The sequence below is a fragment of the Thunnus thynnus genome, chromosome 6 (assembly GCF_963924715.1).
Source record: "Thunnus thynnus chromosome 6, fThuThy2.1, whole genome shotgun sequence".
Classification (NCBI taxonomy): domain Eukaryota; kingdom Metazoa; phylum Chordata; class Actinopteri; order Scombriformes; family Scombridae; genus Thunnus; species Thunnus thynnus.
In genome coordinates this window covers 5,246,792-5,269,140 of record NC_089522.1, presented here as the reverse complement: position 1 = coordinate 5,269,140, position 22,349 = coordinate 5,246,792, and the positions used below count along the sequence as shown (strand labels likewise).

General features: G+C 39.1%; 2 protein-coding genes across 7 annotated transcripts in view; both read right to left on the bottom strand.

Moving 5' to 3' along the window:
* Positions 1 to 258: 258 nt before the first annotated feature.
* On the bottom strand, positions 259 to 16,726 carry si:dkey-32e6.3 (uncharacterized). The gene is made up of 6 exons (XM_067591381.1): positions 16,220 to 16,726; positions 15,231 to 15,403; positions 13,553 to 13,771; positions 4,602 to 4,762; positions 4,367 to 4,499; positions 259 to 2,641 (listed from the first exon to the last, which is right to left on the bottom strand). Exons 1-6 carry the CDS (start codon positions 16,494 to 16,496, stop codon positions 2,408 to 2,410), a joined length of 1,197 nt encoding a protein of 398 aa, XP_067447482.1. The 5' UTR covers positions 16,497 to 16,726; the 3' UTR covers positions 259 to 2,407.
* An 895-nt stretch (positions 16,727 to 17,621) lies between these two features.
* Positions 17,622 to 22,349, bottom strand: part of usp19 (ubiquitin specific peptidase 19) — a 32,096-nt gene continuing 27,368 nt past the window's right edge. For 4 of the 6 annotated variants that reach the window (XM_067591375.1, XM_067591377.1, XM_067591376.1 and 1 more), the window contains one exon: positions 19,019 to 21,682. In XM_067591375.1, coding sequence (XP_067447476.1) covers positions 21,398 to 21,682 — 285 coding nt within the window. In that variant the 3' untranslated portion in view covers positions 19,019 to 21,397. Of the gene's footprint in view, positions 18,921 to 19,018; positions 21,683 to 22,349 lie in introns of those variants that run through there. The other 2 variants (XM_067591379.1, XM_067591378.1) reach the window with 1 other exon arrangement.

The following is a 22,349-nucleotide window of genomic DNA, read 5'->3' as shown; positions in this document are numbered from 1 at the left end:
ATCTAAATAAAAGAGAAATGCATATGGAGCCAGAGTTTGCAACACTTTTTTCCTACTCTCTAGGTATGACCTGTATCTGAAAATCTATAATAAAGCAACCTGTTGCCGTCCTGTCTCCCACATTGATCATATTCTGACCGTCTTAATGATGTCAGAGCAGCAAGAGCCAAATCAATTTAACTTACAGTATCGCCATAATACATTGACAATCATCTTGTGCCGTGTGTTTTGGTCGTAATTATGCAAAACGCCACCAAGTTTAACAAAAAAACTTAAAGGTTTATTTAACACCAAACGGTATTATTTGACATCAGAAAAATAAATAGATGAAAAACAAAGTTTATTTATATTTAGAACTTCAAGTTATGTTGTGATGTGCGTTCAAATGCAGCATCAGAGTAAGTGGTAACCATGTGACCTCGATGTACAGTGATATTACAGTATCTCATGATTGCTTTGGCTCAGGCTTCATGAGTTTCAGTGTGCAAAAGTCTTAACGCAAAGAGCCAAACTGACTTGCTAAGCTCTTACAGTTTAACACAAACAACTGTCCTCATATACAAAGTGCAAAACACTAAATCACTTCAGAATCACAAAATACTGATTAGTATTACGATATTAATGTAACTTACTGCATTTCAGATCTTTAAACTTGCAAGTGATCAAATTATCTTTAGTTTGGTGTCTTGAATAATAAACTCAGTGGTAGATACAGACCAGAAAAAGTAAACAGATGCAGTGAAATAATCATTTTGCCTTTCCTTTAGGATTTACTGTAACATCTAGAGACTATATTTACAGTAATACATCATATTCAACAGCATGCAACAATGATTAAAATTCAGTGACATACTGTACATGTTTTCATTTTTCTGATACTCGGTTTGATATAAATGTTTTCATTCTGTGTGCTGTGTGTGATTTTGAGGCCAAAATGAGGACAACAGCATTTTGTGTTGATTTTTGCACTTTGAAACTTTGTTGTGAAAGCGGAGTTGAAGCAATCATAAATGACTGTAATGTTACCCACCGACAACAAAGCTTCCCATCCCAGCTTTGTCTTTGCATTTTTCAAAGCAGTGCATTCACTTACATTGTATCTTCTTCAATGGAGCCCGTGCTCAATACAAACTGAACAAAAAGACTAGTATTCTCATTCCCTCTGAGTATTTCTTTCCTTCAGATTACTGACATTTTTTGCATTCAGTTGTCTGGCTAAAACTGACCTGAGGAAAATATAGCAATAAAAATCTCCCTGGAAGCATAATAAATACATACTGAAAACCCTAAAGCTAAAATCAGCATAACTTCCACACAAATTCAAAATTATTAAAAGTTTCACACAAGGGTGCTTTTAAAACATAAAAACTGTGGTAAATAATTGAGTGCGAACACATCCCAAACCCACGTTCAACCTAATGATACGTCTCAGTGCCAACTGTGGGATATTAATCTGCTCTGACAAATGCAATCATAAAGCTGCAACATCGTGTTTGAAGTGCCTAATGGATATGGATTACTCTCACCTGGTCACAGGAAATTATATGTCCGGTCATAAATGTAATGTGGTGTCTTTTGAGATTACTAGAAATGTTAAACGGTGTTTAAAGCTCAGAGTTTGAGCCAAATGTGCACTTTCACCCTGTCGTTTTCTGATTGCAATGCCTTCATAATGTGCTTATAGAGCACTTTGAAGTATCACCCTTAAGTTACACATACTCAGAAACCAGATGCTGTTTCAGTCATCTGGAAATATTCAAGTATTACCTTTCACTTGTGCATGTAAACAGTGAAGTCAATGACTGAGATAAAATAAATTTTCTACAGAGTGCGAGGATGACAAACGAGGAGGTAAAGCAAAACTCGTTGGATTATACTTGCTAGATAATAATGCAACACTTGAAGGATTTTTGACCATATCTGTCCCCAATTATGCTGTCTGACCCAAGTTTCATTTCAGTTCAGAGTAAGGTCAATTATCCTGTGGCTTTATTAGTCACAGAGACTTTGCTGCAATCACAGAGTCTGGCCTTGCCACTCTGGTGCTTAATTAAGTCAAAAGCTCTTTTTTGTGGGAGTGCACCTTAGGACAGCAGACTACAATCTAATTCTGAAGAGCTCTTTGTATAAGCGTACATTTTTATCATTGCTGTCCCAGAGTAGAGAAAAAGTATGAGTGGTATTTAACCATTTGAGATGAATTAAAATCCTATTCATCTAGCTGCCACATGTATAACTCTCTCTGGAGTGCATTTAATTTGTTTTGGAAATTGTCTTGAATATTTAATCTTTAGGTAATAACTGATACCACTACACCTGCATTCTTATTCAAGTAACCTTCCTCCACATGTACTACCTACACTCTACTGTGTCTGCACTGGGATTGCAGCTTTGGGTTAATGGTACCCTAAATAGAGTTTGTCAGACAAACAGGCATACAGGAAGATGGCGGTTGAGCTGTGCTGTATTCTGCCCCCTGCTGGAGATTCCTCTCATAGTTTTCCTGGCAGATGCGGACACGCTGAGTGAAGTAGTTTGGGTCTGAAATGGCCCGGAGGAGGTCATTCTGGACCAAGGTGATGTCATATAGCTCGGAGGTGCAGGCTGTACGTGTGTCAGCACCACCTGGACCTAAGAAAACCTGAGAAACACAAGCATGCACGCATACACACACACACACACGAACAGAAGGCGGAGAAGGGGGGTGAGGTGGGGGAGGGGGGGTGGCATGTTACTTAGCTTTATGGAGTTCTGAAAGCATACAGTTATGAGAAATGGCTGCATTAATACTGTCTCCAAGTAGCCCAAAAAAACTGATAGATATATAGAGTCCACAGCATAAACAATTTACTGACAACTGAGTTTCTAGTGTCTTTCAAATATACAATTTTAGACCCCAATACCAAAAAATGTAGGAGTGAACAATCACGTTATAATTGGAATCTGGGTCAAAAAATATCAAACTTCAACAGAAACTGTTGTAAGAAAGGTCCTAAACCTTGTCTTATGAGTCAAAACATTCTCATAAAAAGTAGCAAGTTTTGAGTGTTCTGTCTTTTCTTGCTTTTCAATGTTATCACAAGTTCAAATATCTTCTGTAAAAAAGGCCATTTATAGAGACAAAAGGTAACTTCATCACGAGGGTTTAAAGGCTAAAGGTTAAAGTATGGCGGCCATGAGGTACAAAACACAACATTTCAAAAAACAAAATTTTGAAAAAACATTTTACAAAACATAACAGCATTTCAGAAAGCACAACATTTAACTCTATACTCTATATTTAAGTCACTCTCTACTTAACTCTGTACTTAAGTCATATATAATAATTTCTACATGTATTTTAAGCCTTAGCCTCCTTTTAATATTTGGAAATTATTTCTAGTGTTTCTACATCTTCTTATTCTGTTGTATGATTACAGGCTATTGTCTACATTTCACTTCCTTGAATATGACTCTCTGCTGTCCCTAAAACAGACTTTTTCCACACGTACTTGGTGTCACCATTTCATCTCATATCATATGAAGTACTTCATTCATGGTTCTGATGATGACGCTTGAAATTAACAACACATCTCTTTCACAAGAAGGCGCTCGTAGCTGGATAGGAAAACCCGGAGTTGACTGAGCTAGTTGATAACCAGCTTCATAGTACTGGTTATCTGGAAGGCCAATGTTAGACTTAGAGAAGCCAGCTAACTAAAAAGATATCCTGGGTATGTTGAACTTGCTTCGTAGTACAGGCCTCTGTTGTGTTATGTGAAATGTGTTTCGCACCTCATGTCCACAGTCATTAACATATCTATACATGTATAGATGCAAACAAGTAATTAGACCTATGTAAATACAAATCATGATCAACTATTAATGTATAGTGAGAGTTCGGATTAACCATTGCTGTGAAGGTCTGTCCAAAAGAACACCACAATACAGAAACATAGATCAGGACATTATTGACTTTGAAAGGTCAAAAGGTACCTCAGTCCATCATAATGAAAACACTGATTGTAGATTGCCAGTAATTGGTGTGTATATACGTATATAAGGCTGCATCTCATATTTGTGGTAAACTTAATTTGAAAAAAGGACCAAGAGTGGTCGAACATAATTTTATTGAATTATATATATATATATATATATATATATATATGGTGCAATTCCAGCTCATATGCAGATCTAGTGTGATGCTAAAATATGTAAATGATCAGTTTAAACTAAGCGATCATGACCTGATCTATGGCTTTTTGAGATGTTGTCTGTGCCTCTAAACAGATACATTTTCAATAGATTTATGGAAATGTAGTTTAAATTCTTATGTTTGCGATTTGTGCCATTCATACTGATTCCAGTTTGAAAGAGGTAACAGTACCTTGGGATGAACTATTGTATCCTCATCATTCTGCCGTATGTTGTCGTCTATGAAGATGTGTTGAATGTGCTCATCAAAGGGGTCAACCCACAGCGGCTTCCCCCCACGGATGGAGAAGGTATTACTAGCCCACCTGGACAGAGAAACAGGGAAGCAGAAAGATATGGAAAAGGTTTGATGAGGAGATAAAGGCCACAAAACCTACATTAAATGTTGGCTTGAGGAGTGTTCGTACCAGTCAAAGTGGTCCTGGAAGCCTCCCAGGCCCTGCACTGAGCTCAAGTACTGGTACAGGCCTCTTTCTCCGCCACGGGTCGACACGCGGTCCTCGGCTCGGCTCAGAACGATTCCTCTCTTGCTGCAGCGGATCTTGCCCGGAGTCATATTCACACTTAACTGAGCAAGAAGAGAGAGGGAAAGAAAGAGTGTGAACAGCTCTGAATTCTGTTGTTTAGCTTAAAACCAAAAGACGCTTCTGTGAAATTATTTTCTCATTAAAAACAGGGCCTCTGGCAGTTTGACCTAAATCAATTGTGATATCAGCATTAAAGTTTCTCAGACATGAAATAAAATAATAATATTGTGCCAACTACATAAAAAATAACTCTGCTATTCTGTAGCTATGTGATAAATAATGAGGATACTTTACAGATAACCCTAAAACTATTGACATCAAATGAAAATAATAAATAATTGTGGACTTATGGCAGAGTTTAAAAATAAAATAAAAAAGCCCTGTGGTACACAGTTTTAACTTAATAAGATGCCCACTTTTCATAAATTAAATCAGTTATTTTAAACTAAAAGAGATAGTTTTTTAGCCATACTAGTGATGCTCTAGAGATGGCAATGTAGGTCAATTGGTCCACAACTCTGGTCCAGACTGAAATGTCTCAACAACTATTGGATGGACTGCCTTAAAATTATGTACAGATTACCATTTTCCCCTCAGGATGAACTGTAATAACTTTGGTGACCTTAACTTTTCATCTAGTGACATACTCAGGACAACGTTTTATTTTGTCTTTGGCTTATGACTAAATACCTGCAAAACTAATCCCATTCAAATCAGCCTCAGCTGTGGTTTGTGCATAGTGCTGATTAGCACTAAACACTGTTAACATGCTAACACACTAAACTAAGATGGCGAACACTGTAAACATTATACCTGCAAATAATAAGCATGTCTGCACTGCGAGCATGTTAGCATGCTGATGTTAGCATTTAGCTCAAAGCACTACTTGCTATGCATATGTACAGCCTCACATCTTCGCATGGCTGAAGATGCTTAGTCTTGATTTTGCTCCAAATCAGCATGCTTTAAAGAGATTAACATGTTTGTTTTCCAAGTGGGCAAATTACAGTTTACACATACTATGTTGAATGTAAGCTAAAGAACAGATGGTAAACCTACTACTAGCCATTTATCCCATAACATTATGTCCATGGCCTACTATAATTTTTTCTCTTAATTGACAATGACAGTGGAGAAAAGGTAGATGGCAAGGGGCTTACAGCAGTCCACATCCATTAAAGATATACTATGCAATATATACTATACACCACATGATCTGGCCTTTTATCTCTGTAGTTCCCTTTGTTGGCCAAATTGTCAGCATGCCATGTGCTCAGTCACCAGGTGACTGCAGCCATCTTGCCATTGTCTTCGCTAACCCTAGCTATTGATATAGTAATTTTGCTTATAGTTATTAAGTTAATTGTTAATCAAAGTTCCAAATTGATAGATTAGTAAACTTTGAGATTGAATTGGCTATCTTTTTCCCTGACTCCAGGGTGGTGCCCCGTTATTATTAATTCTTATTAATAATTTTATTGATTTTAATAACGAATGATTATCTTTGATAATCATTAATTATTGCTGATAGCCAAACTTGCAGCCAAGGCCCAACAACTAGGAATTGGTATTTTTACTTTTTTAATAATAAGTGTTACCAAAATAAACAATAAATTATTTCCCATTTCAAACACTAAATAACACATAAATAAACCAAAAAAATTCTACCAACATTTCTTTCAGTGTGGGAATGTGTTGGATGGTTTGAAGCAGGTGTGTGACTGTGAAACAAAGCGAGGCAGCAGGAGAGTTGTGTTTCGCACACAACAAAACACACACACCCAGCGTAGAGGGAGACAGAGAAGGAATTTTGGAACCATTGTTTTTTGACAGCCACGTCAATTTTCTGCCAAATTTTGTACAGAATTTGGGTCGGATCTGTGGTTGTGTATCGATGTATCCAAATCTCTGACTCTTGTATCGGTTTTCTGATACGTATGGGTTAACTATTACACCCCAGCAAGATAGCTATTTTTAAAAAGGAAGGGCAGTGGTATATAAATTGACATTCATCACTGGTTTTCCTTTTAAAAAATATATATATATATAGATATATATAATATAGCCTTTAAAATAAGGTTTGCAGGTCCATGAAGTAGCATAAGTGCCTGGCCCTTTCAAAATGGAGTGTTCTTGGATGGCACTTTGATATGAATGTTCATATGTGCACCTTACTTGTTTGTCTGTATTTGTTTAGTAATGTATTTGTTGAGTTTTAATGAAAAGTCAATAAATACATTTGTTTAATAAACCCCCCCCCCAAAAAAAACCAACATGAGTCATGTGGGTACATCGAGCAAGATGGCGGCACAGTAGATGAGTTCTGCTCACCCACCAATATTTAGACCTTCAGATAAAACCTGCTTCCTCTGTGTTGACAAGATATGTCTGAACAGTCTGCAGAGGTTTTTCTGGAACCCCAATGGCAAAGTATTCCAAAGAAATGTCAACAAACCACATGTCAACCAGGAAAACACCTCCCCTGACTGGGCAGAAGGAAGCCTCAAGGTTACCACTAGAAAAGCAGACAGAACAAAAAACAACAAGCCTGGAGAAAAATTTGCCAAAATGGAGTACTACACTGCAGGGGGTGGCAGCAGACATTAACTATCAAGGACACAACCTCTGAATTAAAGAACACAGCGAACGATATACAAGAAAGATTGGAAGAAGCAGAGGGACGGATCTCCCACCTGGAAGATATGGCAAGGTGAGCAAGGGGAGAAAAAGATGGAAGTCCTATGGGATTGTATTCAGGTGCTTGAGAATCACAGCAAGAGAAATAACGTGAGATTATTTGGGCTGAAAGAAACCTACAGGACAAACAGCACAATAGAGAGATATGTGAAAAAAGTTTTGAGTGAAGGACTTGGAACTGATGTGGAATTAAAATGGAAAGAGCACATCGTGCACTAGCCCCTGTGCCCAAAGAGGATCAATCATCCAGACCAGTACTGATTAGATTTCTGCGACAGTCAGCAAGGGTAAGTATTGAAAGTGGCCAGGGAAAAACGTGGGTTTGAATGGGAAGGCCTCAGACTATCCGTGTTCCCCAATATGTCAAAAGGAACTAGCCGGGAAGAGGAAAACATTCACAACTGCAAAGAAAACTCTGCAGCAGCTTAATGTGACATACACACTGGCCTTTCCAGTAACTCGGAAAGGCCAGGAAGGGAAAGTACCGAAGTTTCACGAACGCCAATGAGGCAGAAAAATTCATCAAGATGAACTGCAAAGCAGATGGGTAAGAATGAATGCTCTATCTGGTAACAGAACTGTTGCACAGTGAAGGGTGACATGGACAATGGAAAACAGACTGATTTAAAAGTGGACAGAGCTGAATAGACATGGGTGGGGTTTGGGCTTGGGTCTGTTTTGCTTGAGCAGCAAAGCCAGAGAGTGGCTACAGGTGCATTACCCCACGGACCAAAACGTTTTTTTTTCCTGGTATTGTTTTTATTTCATTTTCTAACGGCTGGAGAAAAGCCAGAGGCCTCAGTTAGCATTATTTGAGGTTTGTTTAAGTTTGGCATTTTGTTTTCTTTCTCCTTTTTTTCCCCTACAGAAGTGTTGTGGAAAGAATTATGTTTGGTGATGAGAGGTAAAGCAGGAGCAAACTTAGAGGCCCAGTAATGCCTAAGGATAGAGCTGCAATACATATGATCAGTGAGGACATAGGTTTGGTGAATATATGGCAACTGATACATCCCAGTGAAAGGGAATATACTTTCTTCTCAAACTGCCATAGATCTTATTCTAGAATCAATATGTTTGTGATATCAAAGACCGTTATGAGACAAGTTGTAAATTGTTAAATAAATGCAACAGCTCTTTCAGATCACGCAGCAGTAGAGCTTGATATTGATATAAATACTGACACAGAGAAAAAAGGTAGATGGAGAATGTATACGTTGCTATCACAAGATAAGACCTTTAACTCATTGCTGAAGGAGGATCTTAAATCTTTCTTTGAAATTAATGCTGACAGCACAGATAGAGAAGCAGTGGGTTGGGAAGCATGAAGACAGGCAAGCTACTTGCTAGACAACTAAAACAACAAAAGGTCCTATAATGTAATACCAGCAATAAAGAAAGGCGACACAATAGTTTCTTCAACAAAGGAAATAAATGAGATCCTACAACAGTTTTATAAAAAACTATATACATCAGACATCACTCCCAAGCAGGAGGAAATGACAGATTTTTTCAACATTAATATGCCTAGATTGTTATCCGAACAGGTGGAATTACTAGACAGCCAAATAAGAGAAAATGAAATCAGGAATGCTGTGTCACAAATGACAGCAGGGAAGTCACCTGGTCTTGACGGATTCCCAGTGGAGTACTACAAGCAGCATGTAGATATCCTGACACCAATATTGCAGGAGGTATATAATGAGGCTTTTACATTAGGATCTCTCCCCCTGACATTCAACAAGGCCTTGATATCAGTAATAAGATCCTGGCCCTACACCTGGAAAAAGCAATACCAAGTATTATACATCCTGATCAAGTAGGATTTATGAAAAATAGATTGTCAAAGGACAGCATGAAAAGATTATTACATTTGTTCTGGTTGAATCAAACGGAAAAAGACTCAGTTGTTGCCCTCTCACTTGATGCTGAGAAGGTGTTTGAGTTCAATGGGAATTTTTATTTGCAGTCTTGTCACATTTAGGATTTGGATCAACTTTTGTCAAATGGATTAAAACATTATATAAAAGCCCCAAAGCAGCAGGGATAACCAATGGCATAATCTCGCTCTATTTAACCTTACTAGAGCTACTCATCAGGGTTGTGCTCTGTCACCATTATTGTCCAACATAGTACTGGAACCACTGGCTAATGCCATCAGAGCAAAAGCAAATATTAGGGGGCTGGAAGGAGGTAGGAAGGAGCACAAATTATTATTATATGCGGACAATATTTTGATACTGGTAGGGGACCCACTGAATTCGTCACCACATTTAATGGAAACAATACAATCTGACTCCAAACTATCAGGATATAAAATCAACTGGACAAAGTCGGAAGCTATGCCTATATTTGGATCATGTAATCCAAACTCACTGACAAATTTTGGCTTTAAATGGATACCAAAAGGGATGGAATACTTGGGAATCAAATTAAGCGGAGATGAGGAGGAAATGCCCACATTAAATTTTGAACCAGTGCTACAAAAAATTAAAACTAACTTGGATAAATGGGGGAAAATTAAGCTCACATTATGAGGGAAGGTTAATGTAATCAAAATAGTGAATGCACCGCAATTCAACTATGTGCTTATGATGCTGCCAGTTACTATTCCTCCTCAGATTTTTAAACAATATGACACGATAATTAAAGACTTTTTATGGGAGGGGAAAAGACCCAGGGTGAAACTTAGCAAAATCTATTCTCCTAGGAACAAAGGAGGCCTAGGGTTACCAGATTCGAAATCATACTACATTTCCTTTGAAATGGCCAAAATAGCCAAACTGGAATAAGATAAACAGTTAGAGTGGGTTACTATTGAAAATAAGCTATCATCTCCATTAACCCCTACTGATAGATTATCTCAGTGTACATATTATGTATGGAATCCCATCATGTCTCACTCCGGAGAGATTTGGACCAAAATATATAAAATGTATAAATTATCATATTGTAAACAATTATACTCTTCCTTATGGCATAACTCTGTGATTAGCATCGGAAAGACACCGGTGTACTGGAAGAAGTGGCACCTTAATGAGCTATGTAATATTGCTGATCTGTATGAAGAGGGTGTGTTTATGTCATATGCTGACATAATGAGAAAATATAACCTAAGAGGGAAAGAAAATTTTTGGAAATATCTGCAAATAAGGAACTATATTACCTCCAGGATCCAGTACAGAGATGGAGACCACATCATGGACTGTTTCATACCACCTGAGGAGCATCATCAGGCTTCTGTATTTTACAGAGCAACCGGCCAACTGCTTGGCGATGACTGTAAGAGCTTACAAAGATTATGAGATGATGGAGTGGCTGAAAATTATGTCCAACAATGGGAAATACATAGGAGAAGCTGAAGGGAAATTCACCCAATATAAGATAACACATACATACTACTGGACACCACTAAGACCCAATAGAATGGGTTTAATGTCAGAAAGACACAGGCACTTGGGAATACACCGCATCTTTGAATGCCCAATTATACAACCCTTCTGGAGAACAATTCTGGAATATCTGAGCAACTGGCTGGGAAGAACTTTATCACCATCTCCAAGATTATGCTTATTAGGGGATAGAACCCAAATACACAACATATCAGATGGAGAATTTTCAGTAATCATGGTAGGTATCACAGTAGCTGCCAGGACAATACTTAGACACTGGAAAACACCCAAATCTCCAGAGTTAAAAGAATGGGCATACACCATGACAAAAACAGCTTATTACAAACATATGCTTAACAGGATAAATAGCGGAAACAAGAGTAAGGCAACAATATGGGATCTTTTTTGGACTCATTAGACAAACTGATAAACCTGTAGTATGAATGTTGCCTCCTGGTGGTAATTGATATTACAATCTGTTGTGTGGATATTCTTCATAGTTATGTTTGTATTAACATGTCCCTTGCACCACTGATTTGAATTTATTTATTTTTGGGGTATTTTTTGTTTCTGTTTTTTTATACCACTGATGCTACGTGTACTGTAAGTAACAAGGAATGTCTCACAGTGTGAAATGTTGAACCGGCATGCACCAAAGATAAAAGCAATAAAAACTCGGATTACAAAAAAACAAAACAAAACAAAACAACAAAAACAAAAAAAACTTAAGTGCCTGTCTTCAAGTAAATTTTCAATGACAGAGATGGATTCTGCTGATAAAATCAAGTTGGTAACTCCTTCCACCACAGAGGGGCCATAAAGGAGAGAACTTTGGATTGAAATTTCCTGCCTCGCAGTGACGGTAAGACTAGTGGAAAGGCATATAAAACCAGAATGAGGGAATTCAGGTAGGTGAGTGCAGTGCTAATGGCTTTAACTTAAATTTAATGCAAGCAGCAACAAGGAGCCCATGGACAGTAATGAAAGGTGGAACGACATGAGCTGTTCTTGATTGGTTGAAGACAAGATGTGCTGCTGCATTTTGGACCATTGGCAAAGGTTTTACTGTGCATGGTGGAAGCCATGCCAGAAAGGTGTTATAGTAGTCAAGATGAGAAATGACCAATGCCTGTACAAGGAGTTGAGTGGCATATTCAGATTAGACCCGAAGTTTGTGATGTTACATAGTGTGAAGGTACATGACAAAGTAACAGATGCAATGTGCTTGGTCGTCAACCACGATGCCCATATTTCAAGCAAACTGAGCTGGAGTCTGATGTTCTGGACCAGGTGGCTGGGACAAACACAATTTCATTCTTACTGTATGTTCAGACAGAATGCAAAGCAAATATTAGATGCAGTGCGATTACATACAAACTCAATACAAGGACACAAGCAGACAAATTTGCGAAGACAATGCGAATTGACGCAAAAGCATGTCTATGCGAGTTTAAACTGTTACAACTTGTTACAATTCTAGGGCTTTATGAATGCGCAAATGCACTTTATAAACGTACAGGGATGAGAGGGAAAAAGGAGAGGCTGGAGGAAAATAACAGAAAGAAAAAATGTTTTTGGTGCATGAGTTCTGAGTTCTGCCAGGGGCTTAACTAAATACAAACACATATACACAGGCACGGCCTATGTTAATTTGCCTCGAACAGCCAAAACACAAACTTAACTTTATCTTGACTAATCGTAACAAATCGTCCAGCAGCCAAATACAGTCAAATGAAGGGAGGTGGAAAATATAAGAAATGCTTGAAGCACATACACAGTGCTCCAGCACCTCACGTGTCAGTCAACATTCTTCAGCCAGTGTTATAGCAGAAAAAGCACGTGCAAAGGCAGAGTCTGCACAGATACAAGCCTCATTTGTTCAGAGTGCAAGCTTACATAGAAGAGGAGGAACAAAAGGCTGCAGCTGAGGCTGCTAGGAAGAAAGCTAAGCTTCAAGCCAAACTACACACACTGTGACTAGAGAGAGCAGCCTGGCAGCCATCGCTGAAGCTGAAGTTCAAGAGGCAGCTGCTGAGAATGAATCTGAAGAACATGTACCTGTCACAAGAGCATCTGCACCACCCAAGTCCGCCTTGTGACACTTACAACCACAGAGAGCACCAACCCAACCCAGCCAGTCACTTACACAACCGACCACCAGAGCCCTTGAGTTCAGCTCATCTGCTACAACAGACTTAGCCAAGTATTCAATATGTCATGAACTGGTAAGCTCTGGCCTATTAAAATTTGATGATAAGCCAGACAACTACTGGGCCTGGAAGGCATCATTCCCCAATTCTACAGAGGACCTGACCTTGACACCAAGGTAAGAACTTGATCTTCTCTATAAATTGCTGGGAGCCAAATCGTCTGAGCAAGCAAAGAGGATAAGAGCAGTGCACATCCACGCAGTGGAAATCGTTGAATGCCTCACTCACGGAACTTGAGAAGCTTCAGATTCCAAGACCATATGTACCTGTGTCACTGCTTTCCAAATATTGCAGAGAACTATGTGTCAGATGCTTCCACTATGGCAATATCTGCAGTGGCCTCCATCAGAGCAGTCACCATAAAAGCACCTTTTTTGGGATCAACTACAATTGTAAATTGTTGGTAAAAATGTTTTTTTGTAATTCCGGTGAACTGACCCTATTAAGCTACAACACTGTATACTAGTGAGACAGTGGTGGGAATGTCTGATTTTAACTTATGGCTTAGTAATAAATGGGGGTGATTCTATTTTACCTTTAGATCAGGCAGATCAGGGAACAGTGGATGAGCCCCTTGGTTCAGTGCTCTGGATACAGCCCGCAGCACACGAGGTAGGTCAGTTCCGAACGTACGAAACAAGATGGCAAACTCCCTTTCTTCCTGCACCAGGTCTTTGAGAAGCTGGAAGAAGGAGGGAAGGATCCAGTGGTACAGTCTTCCATCCTCACCCTTTACTGACAGCTCTGTGTCTCCCTGCAGTGGAACACAGAGTCAGGGAGCAGTCAGTTACACATGCTGTGACTGCATCAAAATGTCAAACTGGTTTGCAGGAAGTGTAATAGACTGGACTGCAGGTGAATATAATAATGAAAAGAAGCATACGCAGAAAATCCTGATTGTAAAAGGGAGGCCTGGCTGAAAAAACGAAAATAAAAACAGAAAGTGAAACCTCCATATGACTGAATCTAAATGTTAAGTCAAATATATGCATATGTATCCACAAATAAATATGCAGTTATACAGTACAAGCTAAAAGTTTGGATACACTTTCTCATTAAGTGATTGGGAAAGTGTGTCTAAACTTTTGACTTGTACTGTAGGTTGCAACAAAAAACTGTTCAAAAAGGAAATTTATCGAAAGGGGACATATTATGCTTTTCCTTATTTTCAGACATATATATAATGTCACAATGTCGCATGTTCATGCTAAAAGACCGACCTGTCAAATAACTAGGTAAACATATGTAGCAGTAATCCCTGTGAGCAAAAAGCAGCAGCTTCAGACTGCTCTGAACGCTTGGTTTCCAACATTTTTTTCTACTTTCGGCCCAAGCTGACGTCAGTTCATGATGGATTTCTTTATATGGACATCTGCTACGTGCACAGTGTGTAAGTTCGCTGCTCCACTCTGGGAGTAATTACGCCAAACCACGACGCCATTACACAGTACAGCAAAGTAAAATAAGAAGTTTACCTGTTGGAGGTGCGCTGGTTGTCTGCAGCTCTTACGGTTCAGAGCTGGCTCTTAACATCTCACTATGGCTGTTTCTACTCTTCCTCTTCCTCCCTGCGTTATTTCTAACTGATCCGCTGAACAAATGGCTCCAAGCTCCATTGTTTCAACAGGTTTCTAGCGCCGCTAACGAAGCTCCGTTTTCCATGGAAAAAAAAAACTGCTTAATGTATTAAAAAAAACTACACCTGCAAATCTGCAGCTGAGATACCACACATGTACCATAAAAGGGAAAACGACAACTTGTAACAATAATATGGTTAATGGGGAGCTGGGAAGATATGTGCTGTAGTTAAAAAGAGAATTATTGGCTTCTGGAAGAGGGTGCTAGAAAGGACAGAAACCAGCAGACACTAGATAAAACTGTCCATTGTGTTATTACAGTCAGATAAGACAAAAGTAATATGTAAATAGGTGCCTTCTTGAAGTATGTTCTACCACTTTTTAAGTAATTTATGTTGCACTGTCCTGTCAGGTGCGATTGTTTTGTCATTACTGTATTTTTTGTTAATACTTCATTCCACGTAAATGTCTCCAGTAAATTAAAAATACTGATGTGAATCTAAAAAGCAGAGGTGACCACTGGGTAAGATTTGTCTCTCAGATCATAGACGACTAAAATATACAAGTTTCTTTGTCTTTATACAAGCACTGTCTATCTGGCCTTCTTAAGCAATTTCAGTCTTATGGGATGCTTGCCTTGATGTCCTCGGGCCAGCGGAGGAGATCCAGATGCTCATCCAGGACCCCGCGGAAACGCTGGCCCGCAGCTGAGGTGAAGCCAGGTATCCGTCCAAACTGAGAGTAGTAGCTAACAGCGCCGTCGCACGGTGGGAGCAGAGAGGGCGATTCACTCAGCCATTCCCACTTTCCTGCAAAGAGGTGAGAAGTTTCTGAGGATGGTTTTAAATGAGGATAAACTAAATGTTTGGCCACAGATTACAATGAGTGGAGGAGTTTGTTTCTAGGGTACTGGTGCAGTATCCTGATGAGCCTTGAAGCTGATAACCTTTAATATCTCATGCAGTAGAACTAAAATGCAGTTGTATAGCCAATGACATAGTCAAGCCCTGTACAATTACACCTGTTAATCAGTCATATTTTGATCAGTCTGTTCACTTCAACCAATGATGAATAACATGGCCTTGCAACCTGTGAAAAATATGCATGATGATGACATAAAAAGGCATTTAAGGCAATGAATGAATGAATGACTAATGAAGTATTGTCACATCAGTTACATACAACTGGACACACAGAGATGTCTGAGCAACAAACATAAAAATAAACAGTTCAACTCTCATAGAAATGGCTCTAGGTGACATTCTGCCACAAGTTAATTTAATGACACGTCCATATTAGCATAATGAACGCATCACAGAATATGTATTTATACCTTTGACCTAGTTAAACTGTAGATGACCTGCGTTTCGTCATATATGAGACACCAGTGACGTATTTCATTTCAATAACGTCTGAACTTTTTTGATTGGTTGACAGCTTGTCGCTACTCATGTGTTCAGTAAAAGTAGATGAGGAGGAGGACTTTAAATTCCCTCATTTCTAAAAGTAACTCGGCGTGTTCTTCAAACACCACAAGAACAATAATGTCGATCACTTTACTCGTCGCACAGATAAATCCCTACCATTCTTGTTGAGATACGGAAAAGTGTGAATGTCCAGCTCACCGTGTTGGCTCATCTTCCCCCAGGTGACGGTTGTGAGGAAGTAGTCCAGGGCAGCTACAGTCCCCTGACCCGTCACAGCGTCCGACACAAGTATGGTGTTGTTGAGGTCGACATGCAAGACTAACTTTCTCCTCCGGTCATGATTTGAAGACCACAGCCCCCGAGGGACTGTCACTGCGGGGTCCACTGTGCCACATGCGGGCTCATGGACATCTCTTCTGTTTGTCCCGTCATGCTCCTCAGCTCGGCGGCCGCTGTTCTCGTCGAACTCCGCCATGAGAGAGAGTGATACAACGGACGACAGTTATTTGTGTGAAAATAAGTCAACTAAAACTTGAAAACTAACCGGTTTTACTGTCTGACTCATGCTTATTTACTTCCTCGTTCGCCATGCCATCTTCTTCTTTGGCAGGTGTAGTATTTGCACACTACCAGACAGAGTAAAGCGCGCCACCTGCCGGTGCTGTAAAGCACTTCATACTAAAGGACTTTTCACTGTCCACACAGTGTTTAGAAGCATTCTGGCTGATTAGGCATGAGGTTGAAATTGGGCAGAGCTGTGATAGTAATTTTGTGTCCTCGCCAACAAGGTATATGCTTTAATATTAACAATACACGTGTAATTTGGCTTAATTAAGCCAATCTAAATTTAATCTGCTAAGAGGCCGCAGAAACCAACCACCAAGTTTTTTATTTGGAATATGCACAATGTAAGCCTTATTTAAATTTAAATATTACAGATATTAAAAACTACACTTTGACACAACACCACTCAAGTCAAGGCTGGTGTTACTTTATTCTATACCCTGTCTGTGGCACTGAATCCCAAGCCCAAAGGTTCCTACTCATGTCATAATTCTTTACAAACAGATGACAAATATATAGTTTGATTTTTTAAAAGGCAAAACAACTGGGCAGCATACTTTTTAGCAAACATAACTAAAACAGGAGTACAGTATGTAGTGGAGAATATTTTTAGCAGCGGATTAATACACATTTGGCTCATTCAGTCATTGTTGGTTTTTGTCTTCTCGTGGGATTTGTTGACAATAAAAATATATAGAAAATTATTTTAGTTTTTATTGTTCTTAAGCGGTGGCATACAACCAAAAAAAAAATTTTAAAAATCAAATTACCACTAACCAACCGCCAGTGACTCTTGGACGTTTGGGGCCTTAGGGCAGTTGCCTGCTTGCCTGGTTGGTAATCAAGCATTTCCTGATCAGCTGCAATTTTTGAAAAACCTGTGTAGGCCTAACACATGACTCCAACCTGTATACACAATAACAGTTTTGGCTCATAGTACTTCTATACAATCCACAGAAAAAAGCTGGCATGCATCTTTTTACCAAACTGCTGCAAAAATAGTTTATCCTGTTCAATAAATTGTAAAACACTGATGTCAGCGATTCTCAAAATTGTTTTTATTTATATTAACCATTAATATGTATCCACAGCAGCATTCTTAATGATCCCCACTTTATATATGCAGTTTATTACAAAGGAGGGGAGGGGTGAGACTGGACAACTCACGCAAAACAAAAATAATGAAATGTAGCAAAGATTCAGGGAGAGGGGGTATTTAACAGGGGCTGTGGTTACAGCCTGTATGAACATGCAGTCATGCACATTTCAGTTTATACTGAAGCCTTTGACGATTGCATCCACAGGATCGAATATCTAAACAAGTACAAAAAAAATGTACGCTAAAGAAACAGAAGCCAAATGAAGTTTATAAAGCGACAAAAGAGAAAAAGCCTGTGCCCTCTGTATTAAAAAAATCTCATCTGACATTTTTTTTCAGTTGCTACAATTCCAACCCAAGTTACTGAATACCTGCCACAAAAAAAACAACAAAAACAACAACAAAAAAAAACAGGCAATACCTCAAAAAACACAAAGAAAAAAGAAAAGATTTACACACATTACAACAATCTTCACTCAAACTCCCCGAATTTACCCTAATAATTGACCGCAGCATGCTCAATAAAGAGAATGTTAGCCAGGTCTGGTCAAGGTTAGCAGTGAGGTTTTTAGCTTGAAACCAGACCACAAGGTGCGTTGAAGCCTGGCTGACACATCACTCAACTCGGTTTAGGCGGTTGAGGATAAACTCCTTTAGCAGCAGCTTACCATGAGCTGCTAACAGGAGCTCTGAGATTATGTGTGTGTCACTATATGCACTGAGTGAATAGAACTACATATACAGCTTGTTAAGTCTTTATCCATGGGTAAGTAGATTTATGTGAGTATATCAATGATGTGTGTGTGTCTAGTTAGTACTGAGTACACATCTATATGTGCGTCTGAAGGTCTTTCACAAGTGAGTGCAGTCAATTCCCCAAAGACCACCTCCAGATCTCCTAACATTGCACCATTATTCTGACACACGAGTCAGATGTCTATGTGATTAATGAGCACTGATGTGTCTTTTAGCTGAGCAGCAGCTTCTAGCTACTGAACTACATCTTCCTTGTGGAGTTGTTGGTCAGTTCACATCCACCTGGGACCTCCCTGTGTCACCAGCTCTGATCAGAATTCTCTTCAGTCCTCGTCGTGACTAGTCCACCTCCTCCATGTTGCTGTAGGATGGCGCAGCGCACTCTCCGGAGTGGGCGAAGAGGTCAGAGGGCACCTCTGGGGTCAACGTAGGTGGCCCTTCAGGATCCAGGTCGGCCCCAAATAGTGACTGGCTAGAGGCCTGTAAAATAAACCAGTGTTGACAATAAATCATGCTGGTTTAGTTATCGAGGAGATTTCATGGTGAGGATGTAAAAAGGCTGAAATAATGCACATAAAGACTCTAAATAGATGGACATTTTATTTCCAAAAGGAGTACAACGCTTTATATATTAGAAAGCAGCATTTTGTGGAGGCATCTAGATACATTATTGCAGGGAAATTAATAGGTTATGATTTTCTTCTTAATACAGTACTTGCAACAAGTATATTACAGATATAGACCTTCAGTATTTTCCTCACAAAATACAGGTCATGATTATACTTTCCAATTTACATTTCATAGCTGACTACACAGTTTCATCTTCAGTCAGGTCCATTTCAATCAAGTCAATTTAAGGAAAACTCAACAGCATTTTGATGTTAAAACAAGTGCAGTTTGTGCTGAAACTCTCTTAAGTTGAACTTCAACTGTCAAGACGAGTTTTTCTGTTGATCAGACTGCACTGCTCTTTATATCACCTGCAAGGAGATTTCATATTTGCAAGTTCTTCACCAAACTCTTCAAAGTAGTGCATGTTGAACACAAGCTATACTTAATACAGATTTTTTAAACTAGACTCACTTCAGCATTGCATATATCTGAATCAAGTGTACACAGTCTGTTGATGCACTCAGCTATGCCGAGCATTTAAGGCAAACAGGCTGCTCTGCATTGCCTTGACACCAGAAGAGCACTGGGATTTCCCTGAGACCCACATTTGCACACACTCGCACACACTCGCAGCCCCTGCAGCAGCAGAGGAAAGAATTGATAGATGGACAAGTTTGGAGTTGCACAAAGTGTAGAAGACCTTAAAAAGACAGTTAAAAAACAATTCATAATTTAACTTCTAATCATTATACAATAAAATCATACAGAATTTTAAAGTTCTTGTATGTAATAAATAAAGAATATCTTGTGGGCTTTTCATATTAAAACAAATAAACCAAGTAGCTGAGTATTTCACAGAGACAAGATAGTAACTGTATTAGTTCAATATTTAAGTCAAATTGAATGTTTAAGAGCTTCAAAACTGCCATAATCAAAAACTCTGGTGCTTTCCACTCTAAACAATGCAACATATTTTAACACATCATTACATTCAGAGGTGGACGGTAATTCCTTAGTTATAAATCACAAACCCCTAGTTTAACTTGGCTGTGACAAGACTCCATTATCAGTAATCTTTGTCGGATTTTGAAAAGACAGAGAAACACGTCTTCGTTTACTACAATTCATCCTGAGAATTTTAAACCCTCACCTAGCTATGGCTTAAAAATGTTAAATAAGAAAATTACAGACTTTGACAGTCATTTCAATAAAATAAAATTAAAAAAAACACAAATATTGGAGGAAAAAAACTAAATTACATAAAGCAAAACACCAAAGTAAACCACAGTACATATTGCTGAAAGAGGCCATACAACTGGCTGGAAAGAAAATGACTATTTTAAATCAATGTGTGTTCAATTACTAGACATGAAAAAGGCAACAGCGACGGGTCGCACAAAACATATAAGGTTCTTTCTCTTTCATGACATAAAATTTAAAATGCATCACTGTTGAACTGCCTCTTCTTCTCACATATACTCTTAAGAGTGTAGTGCAATAAATAGCATCATCTGTAGCTCTAGAGCAAGTTTCTGTTTGTACTCAAATCTTCATTTTTTCATAAAATGTTTATTATCAGCATATAAGCATTTGCTATTGTTACTACACAACTATATAGCATATTTGACATAAATCTCGACTAAAGGTCCACTTATTAGCTTTTTTTCTGGAACTTTCAACCATATCTGGTGGTTTTCCTGGTTCTTGAGTCAAGTTTGTTTTTGTCAAACTACTGTTTCAAGGTCAAGTATGAACTATTATGCAGGATTAAGCGTTAGTGTGGGTGATTAAGGCTGTCCCGGGATTAAGGCTGTCCCAGGAGTTGAAGATCAATGGATGACTCACTCAATTGTCAAAAATGTGATACTAAAAGCTTCAAACTTGTTGGCAAGCACAAACACACACTGGAGTCAATAGAATGCATAGAGGTAATGTAGTGAATAATTCACATTCAGTTTACTAGTACTGTGTGCTGATCCCAAGCACTCTCCTGTAGCTTTAACTGCAAGTTTCAGGGTAAGAGTTAAGATTCAGGACATATGATGACAGGGATATTTTTGTTGTCAATTAATAATTGCATATGCAATCACTCATTCTACCTGGGCCCTAAGCGTTTTTAACTTGTGAAATAGTGTCAGAAATATTTTAGAGGGTCAATTGGTGTAAACTTTAACTGTTGTAGAGTTGTGTAGCGTGGAGAACCATTTTAAATTTTGAAGATCGATGGATGACTCACTCAGATGGAGTGTGTTACCTTATGTATCAAAACTGGAATTGCCTTTTCCCTAGTTTCATGACCTCTCCTTGTTTGATTATCACCCAACAAGTTGCCGAGCAGCCACTGCTCATGTCCAGTTGGATTTGTAAAGTAGAGGGTACACCAAATTGACGAACAGAGCAAATGCAGCTGCCAGGGTGCCCAGAAGAAAATATCGCATACAGTCGTCATCGGGATAATCTGACATCCTCCGCCAGCGGTGGCACTGCATCGGCCCTTCAGCTCTGTCTTCGTCTTCCTCCTCCCTGTTCCTCAACGTTTGGCGCCTCCGCTGCCCAGAGCGGAACAGTCCGCAGGGGCCTTCGTAGAAGCCCTCTTCTTCTTCCTCCAGTTCCCGCCATATTAGAGAGGCCTGCGATTGGCGGAAACCGGTGTCAGCTTCTGGGAAAAAGCGTGGTCTAACAAATACTGTGATTACAATAAGAGATATTTATCTGATCTAGCTCAGTTTCAAATCAACCGTGATGATTACAGAGCTAGAGACCTGCCTTCTTAATTCATAGTTTAGGGACAAAATGGGACAGTTTGAGGTAGGGATGCACGATATTGGATTTTTTGCCAATATCCGACATGCCAATATTTCCAACTCATTGTGGCTGATTACCGATACCAATACCAATATATGCACATATTTTTTTTCCAGCTGGCTGAGGAGACTATTATGCAAGCAAGCATAGATTGTACTAAGTATGATCAAGAAAGACAACATATGAAGGAAGAACTTAGGAGAACTGGAGTTCAGAAGCTCAGTATTAAAACTTAAATGAACCTGCCAAGTGGGTGGAGCAGTAGAGTTTTCTGTGCGTCCATTGAGGGATGCACAGTCAGGAGGCAGAGGGGAAGGTGACATATCGGCCTCTCATAATCGGCAGAATTTGCCAATGCCGATATTTCATTTTAGAGCTTTAATCGGCTGATACCAATGACGTGCCGATAATATCGTACATCCCTAGTTTGAGGGGCTTGTTTTCAGAAATCACATGCGGAAGAAATTCATATGCAGAGACAAACACAGACGC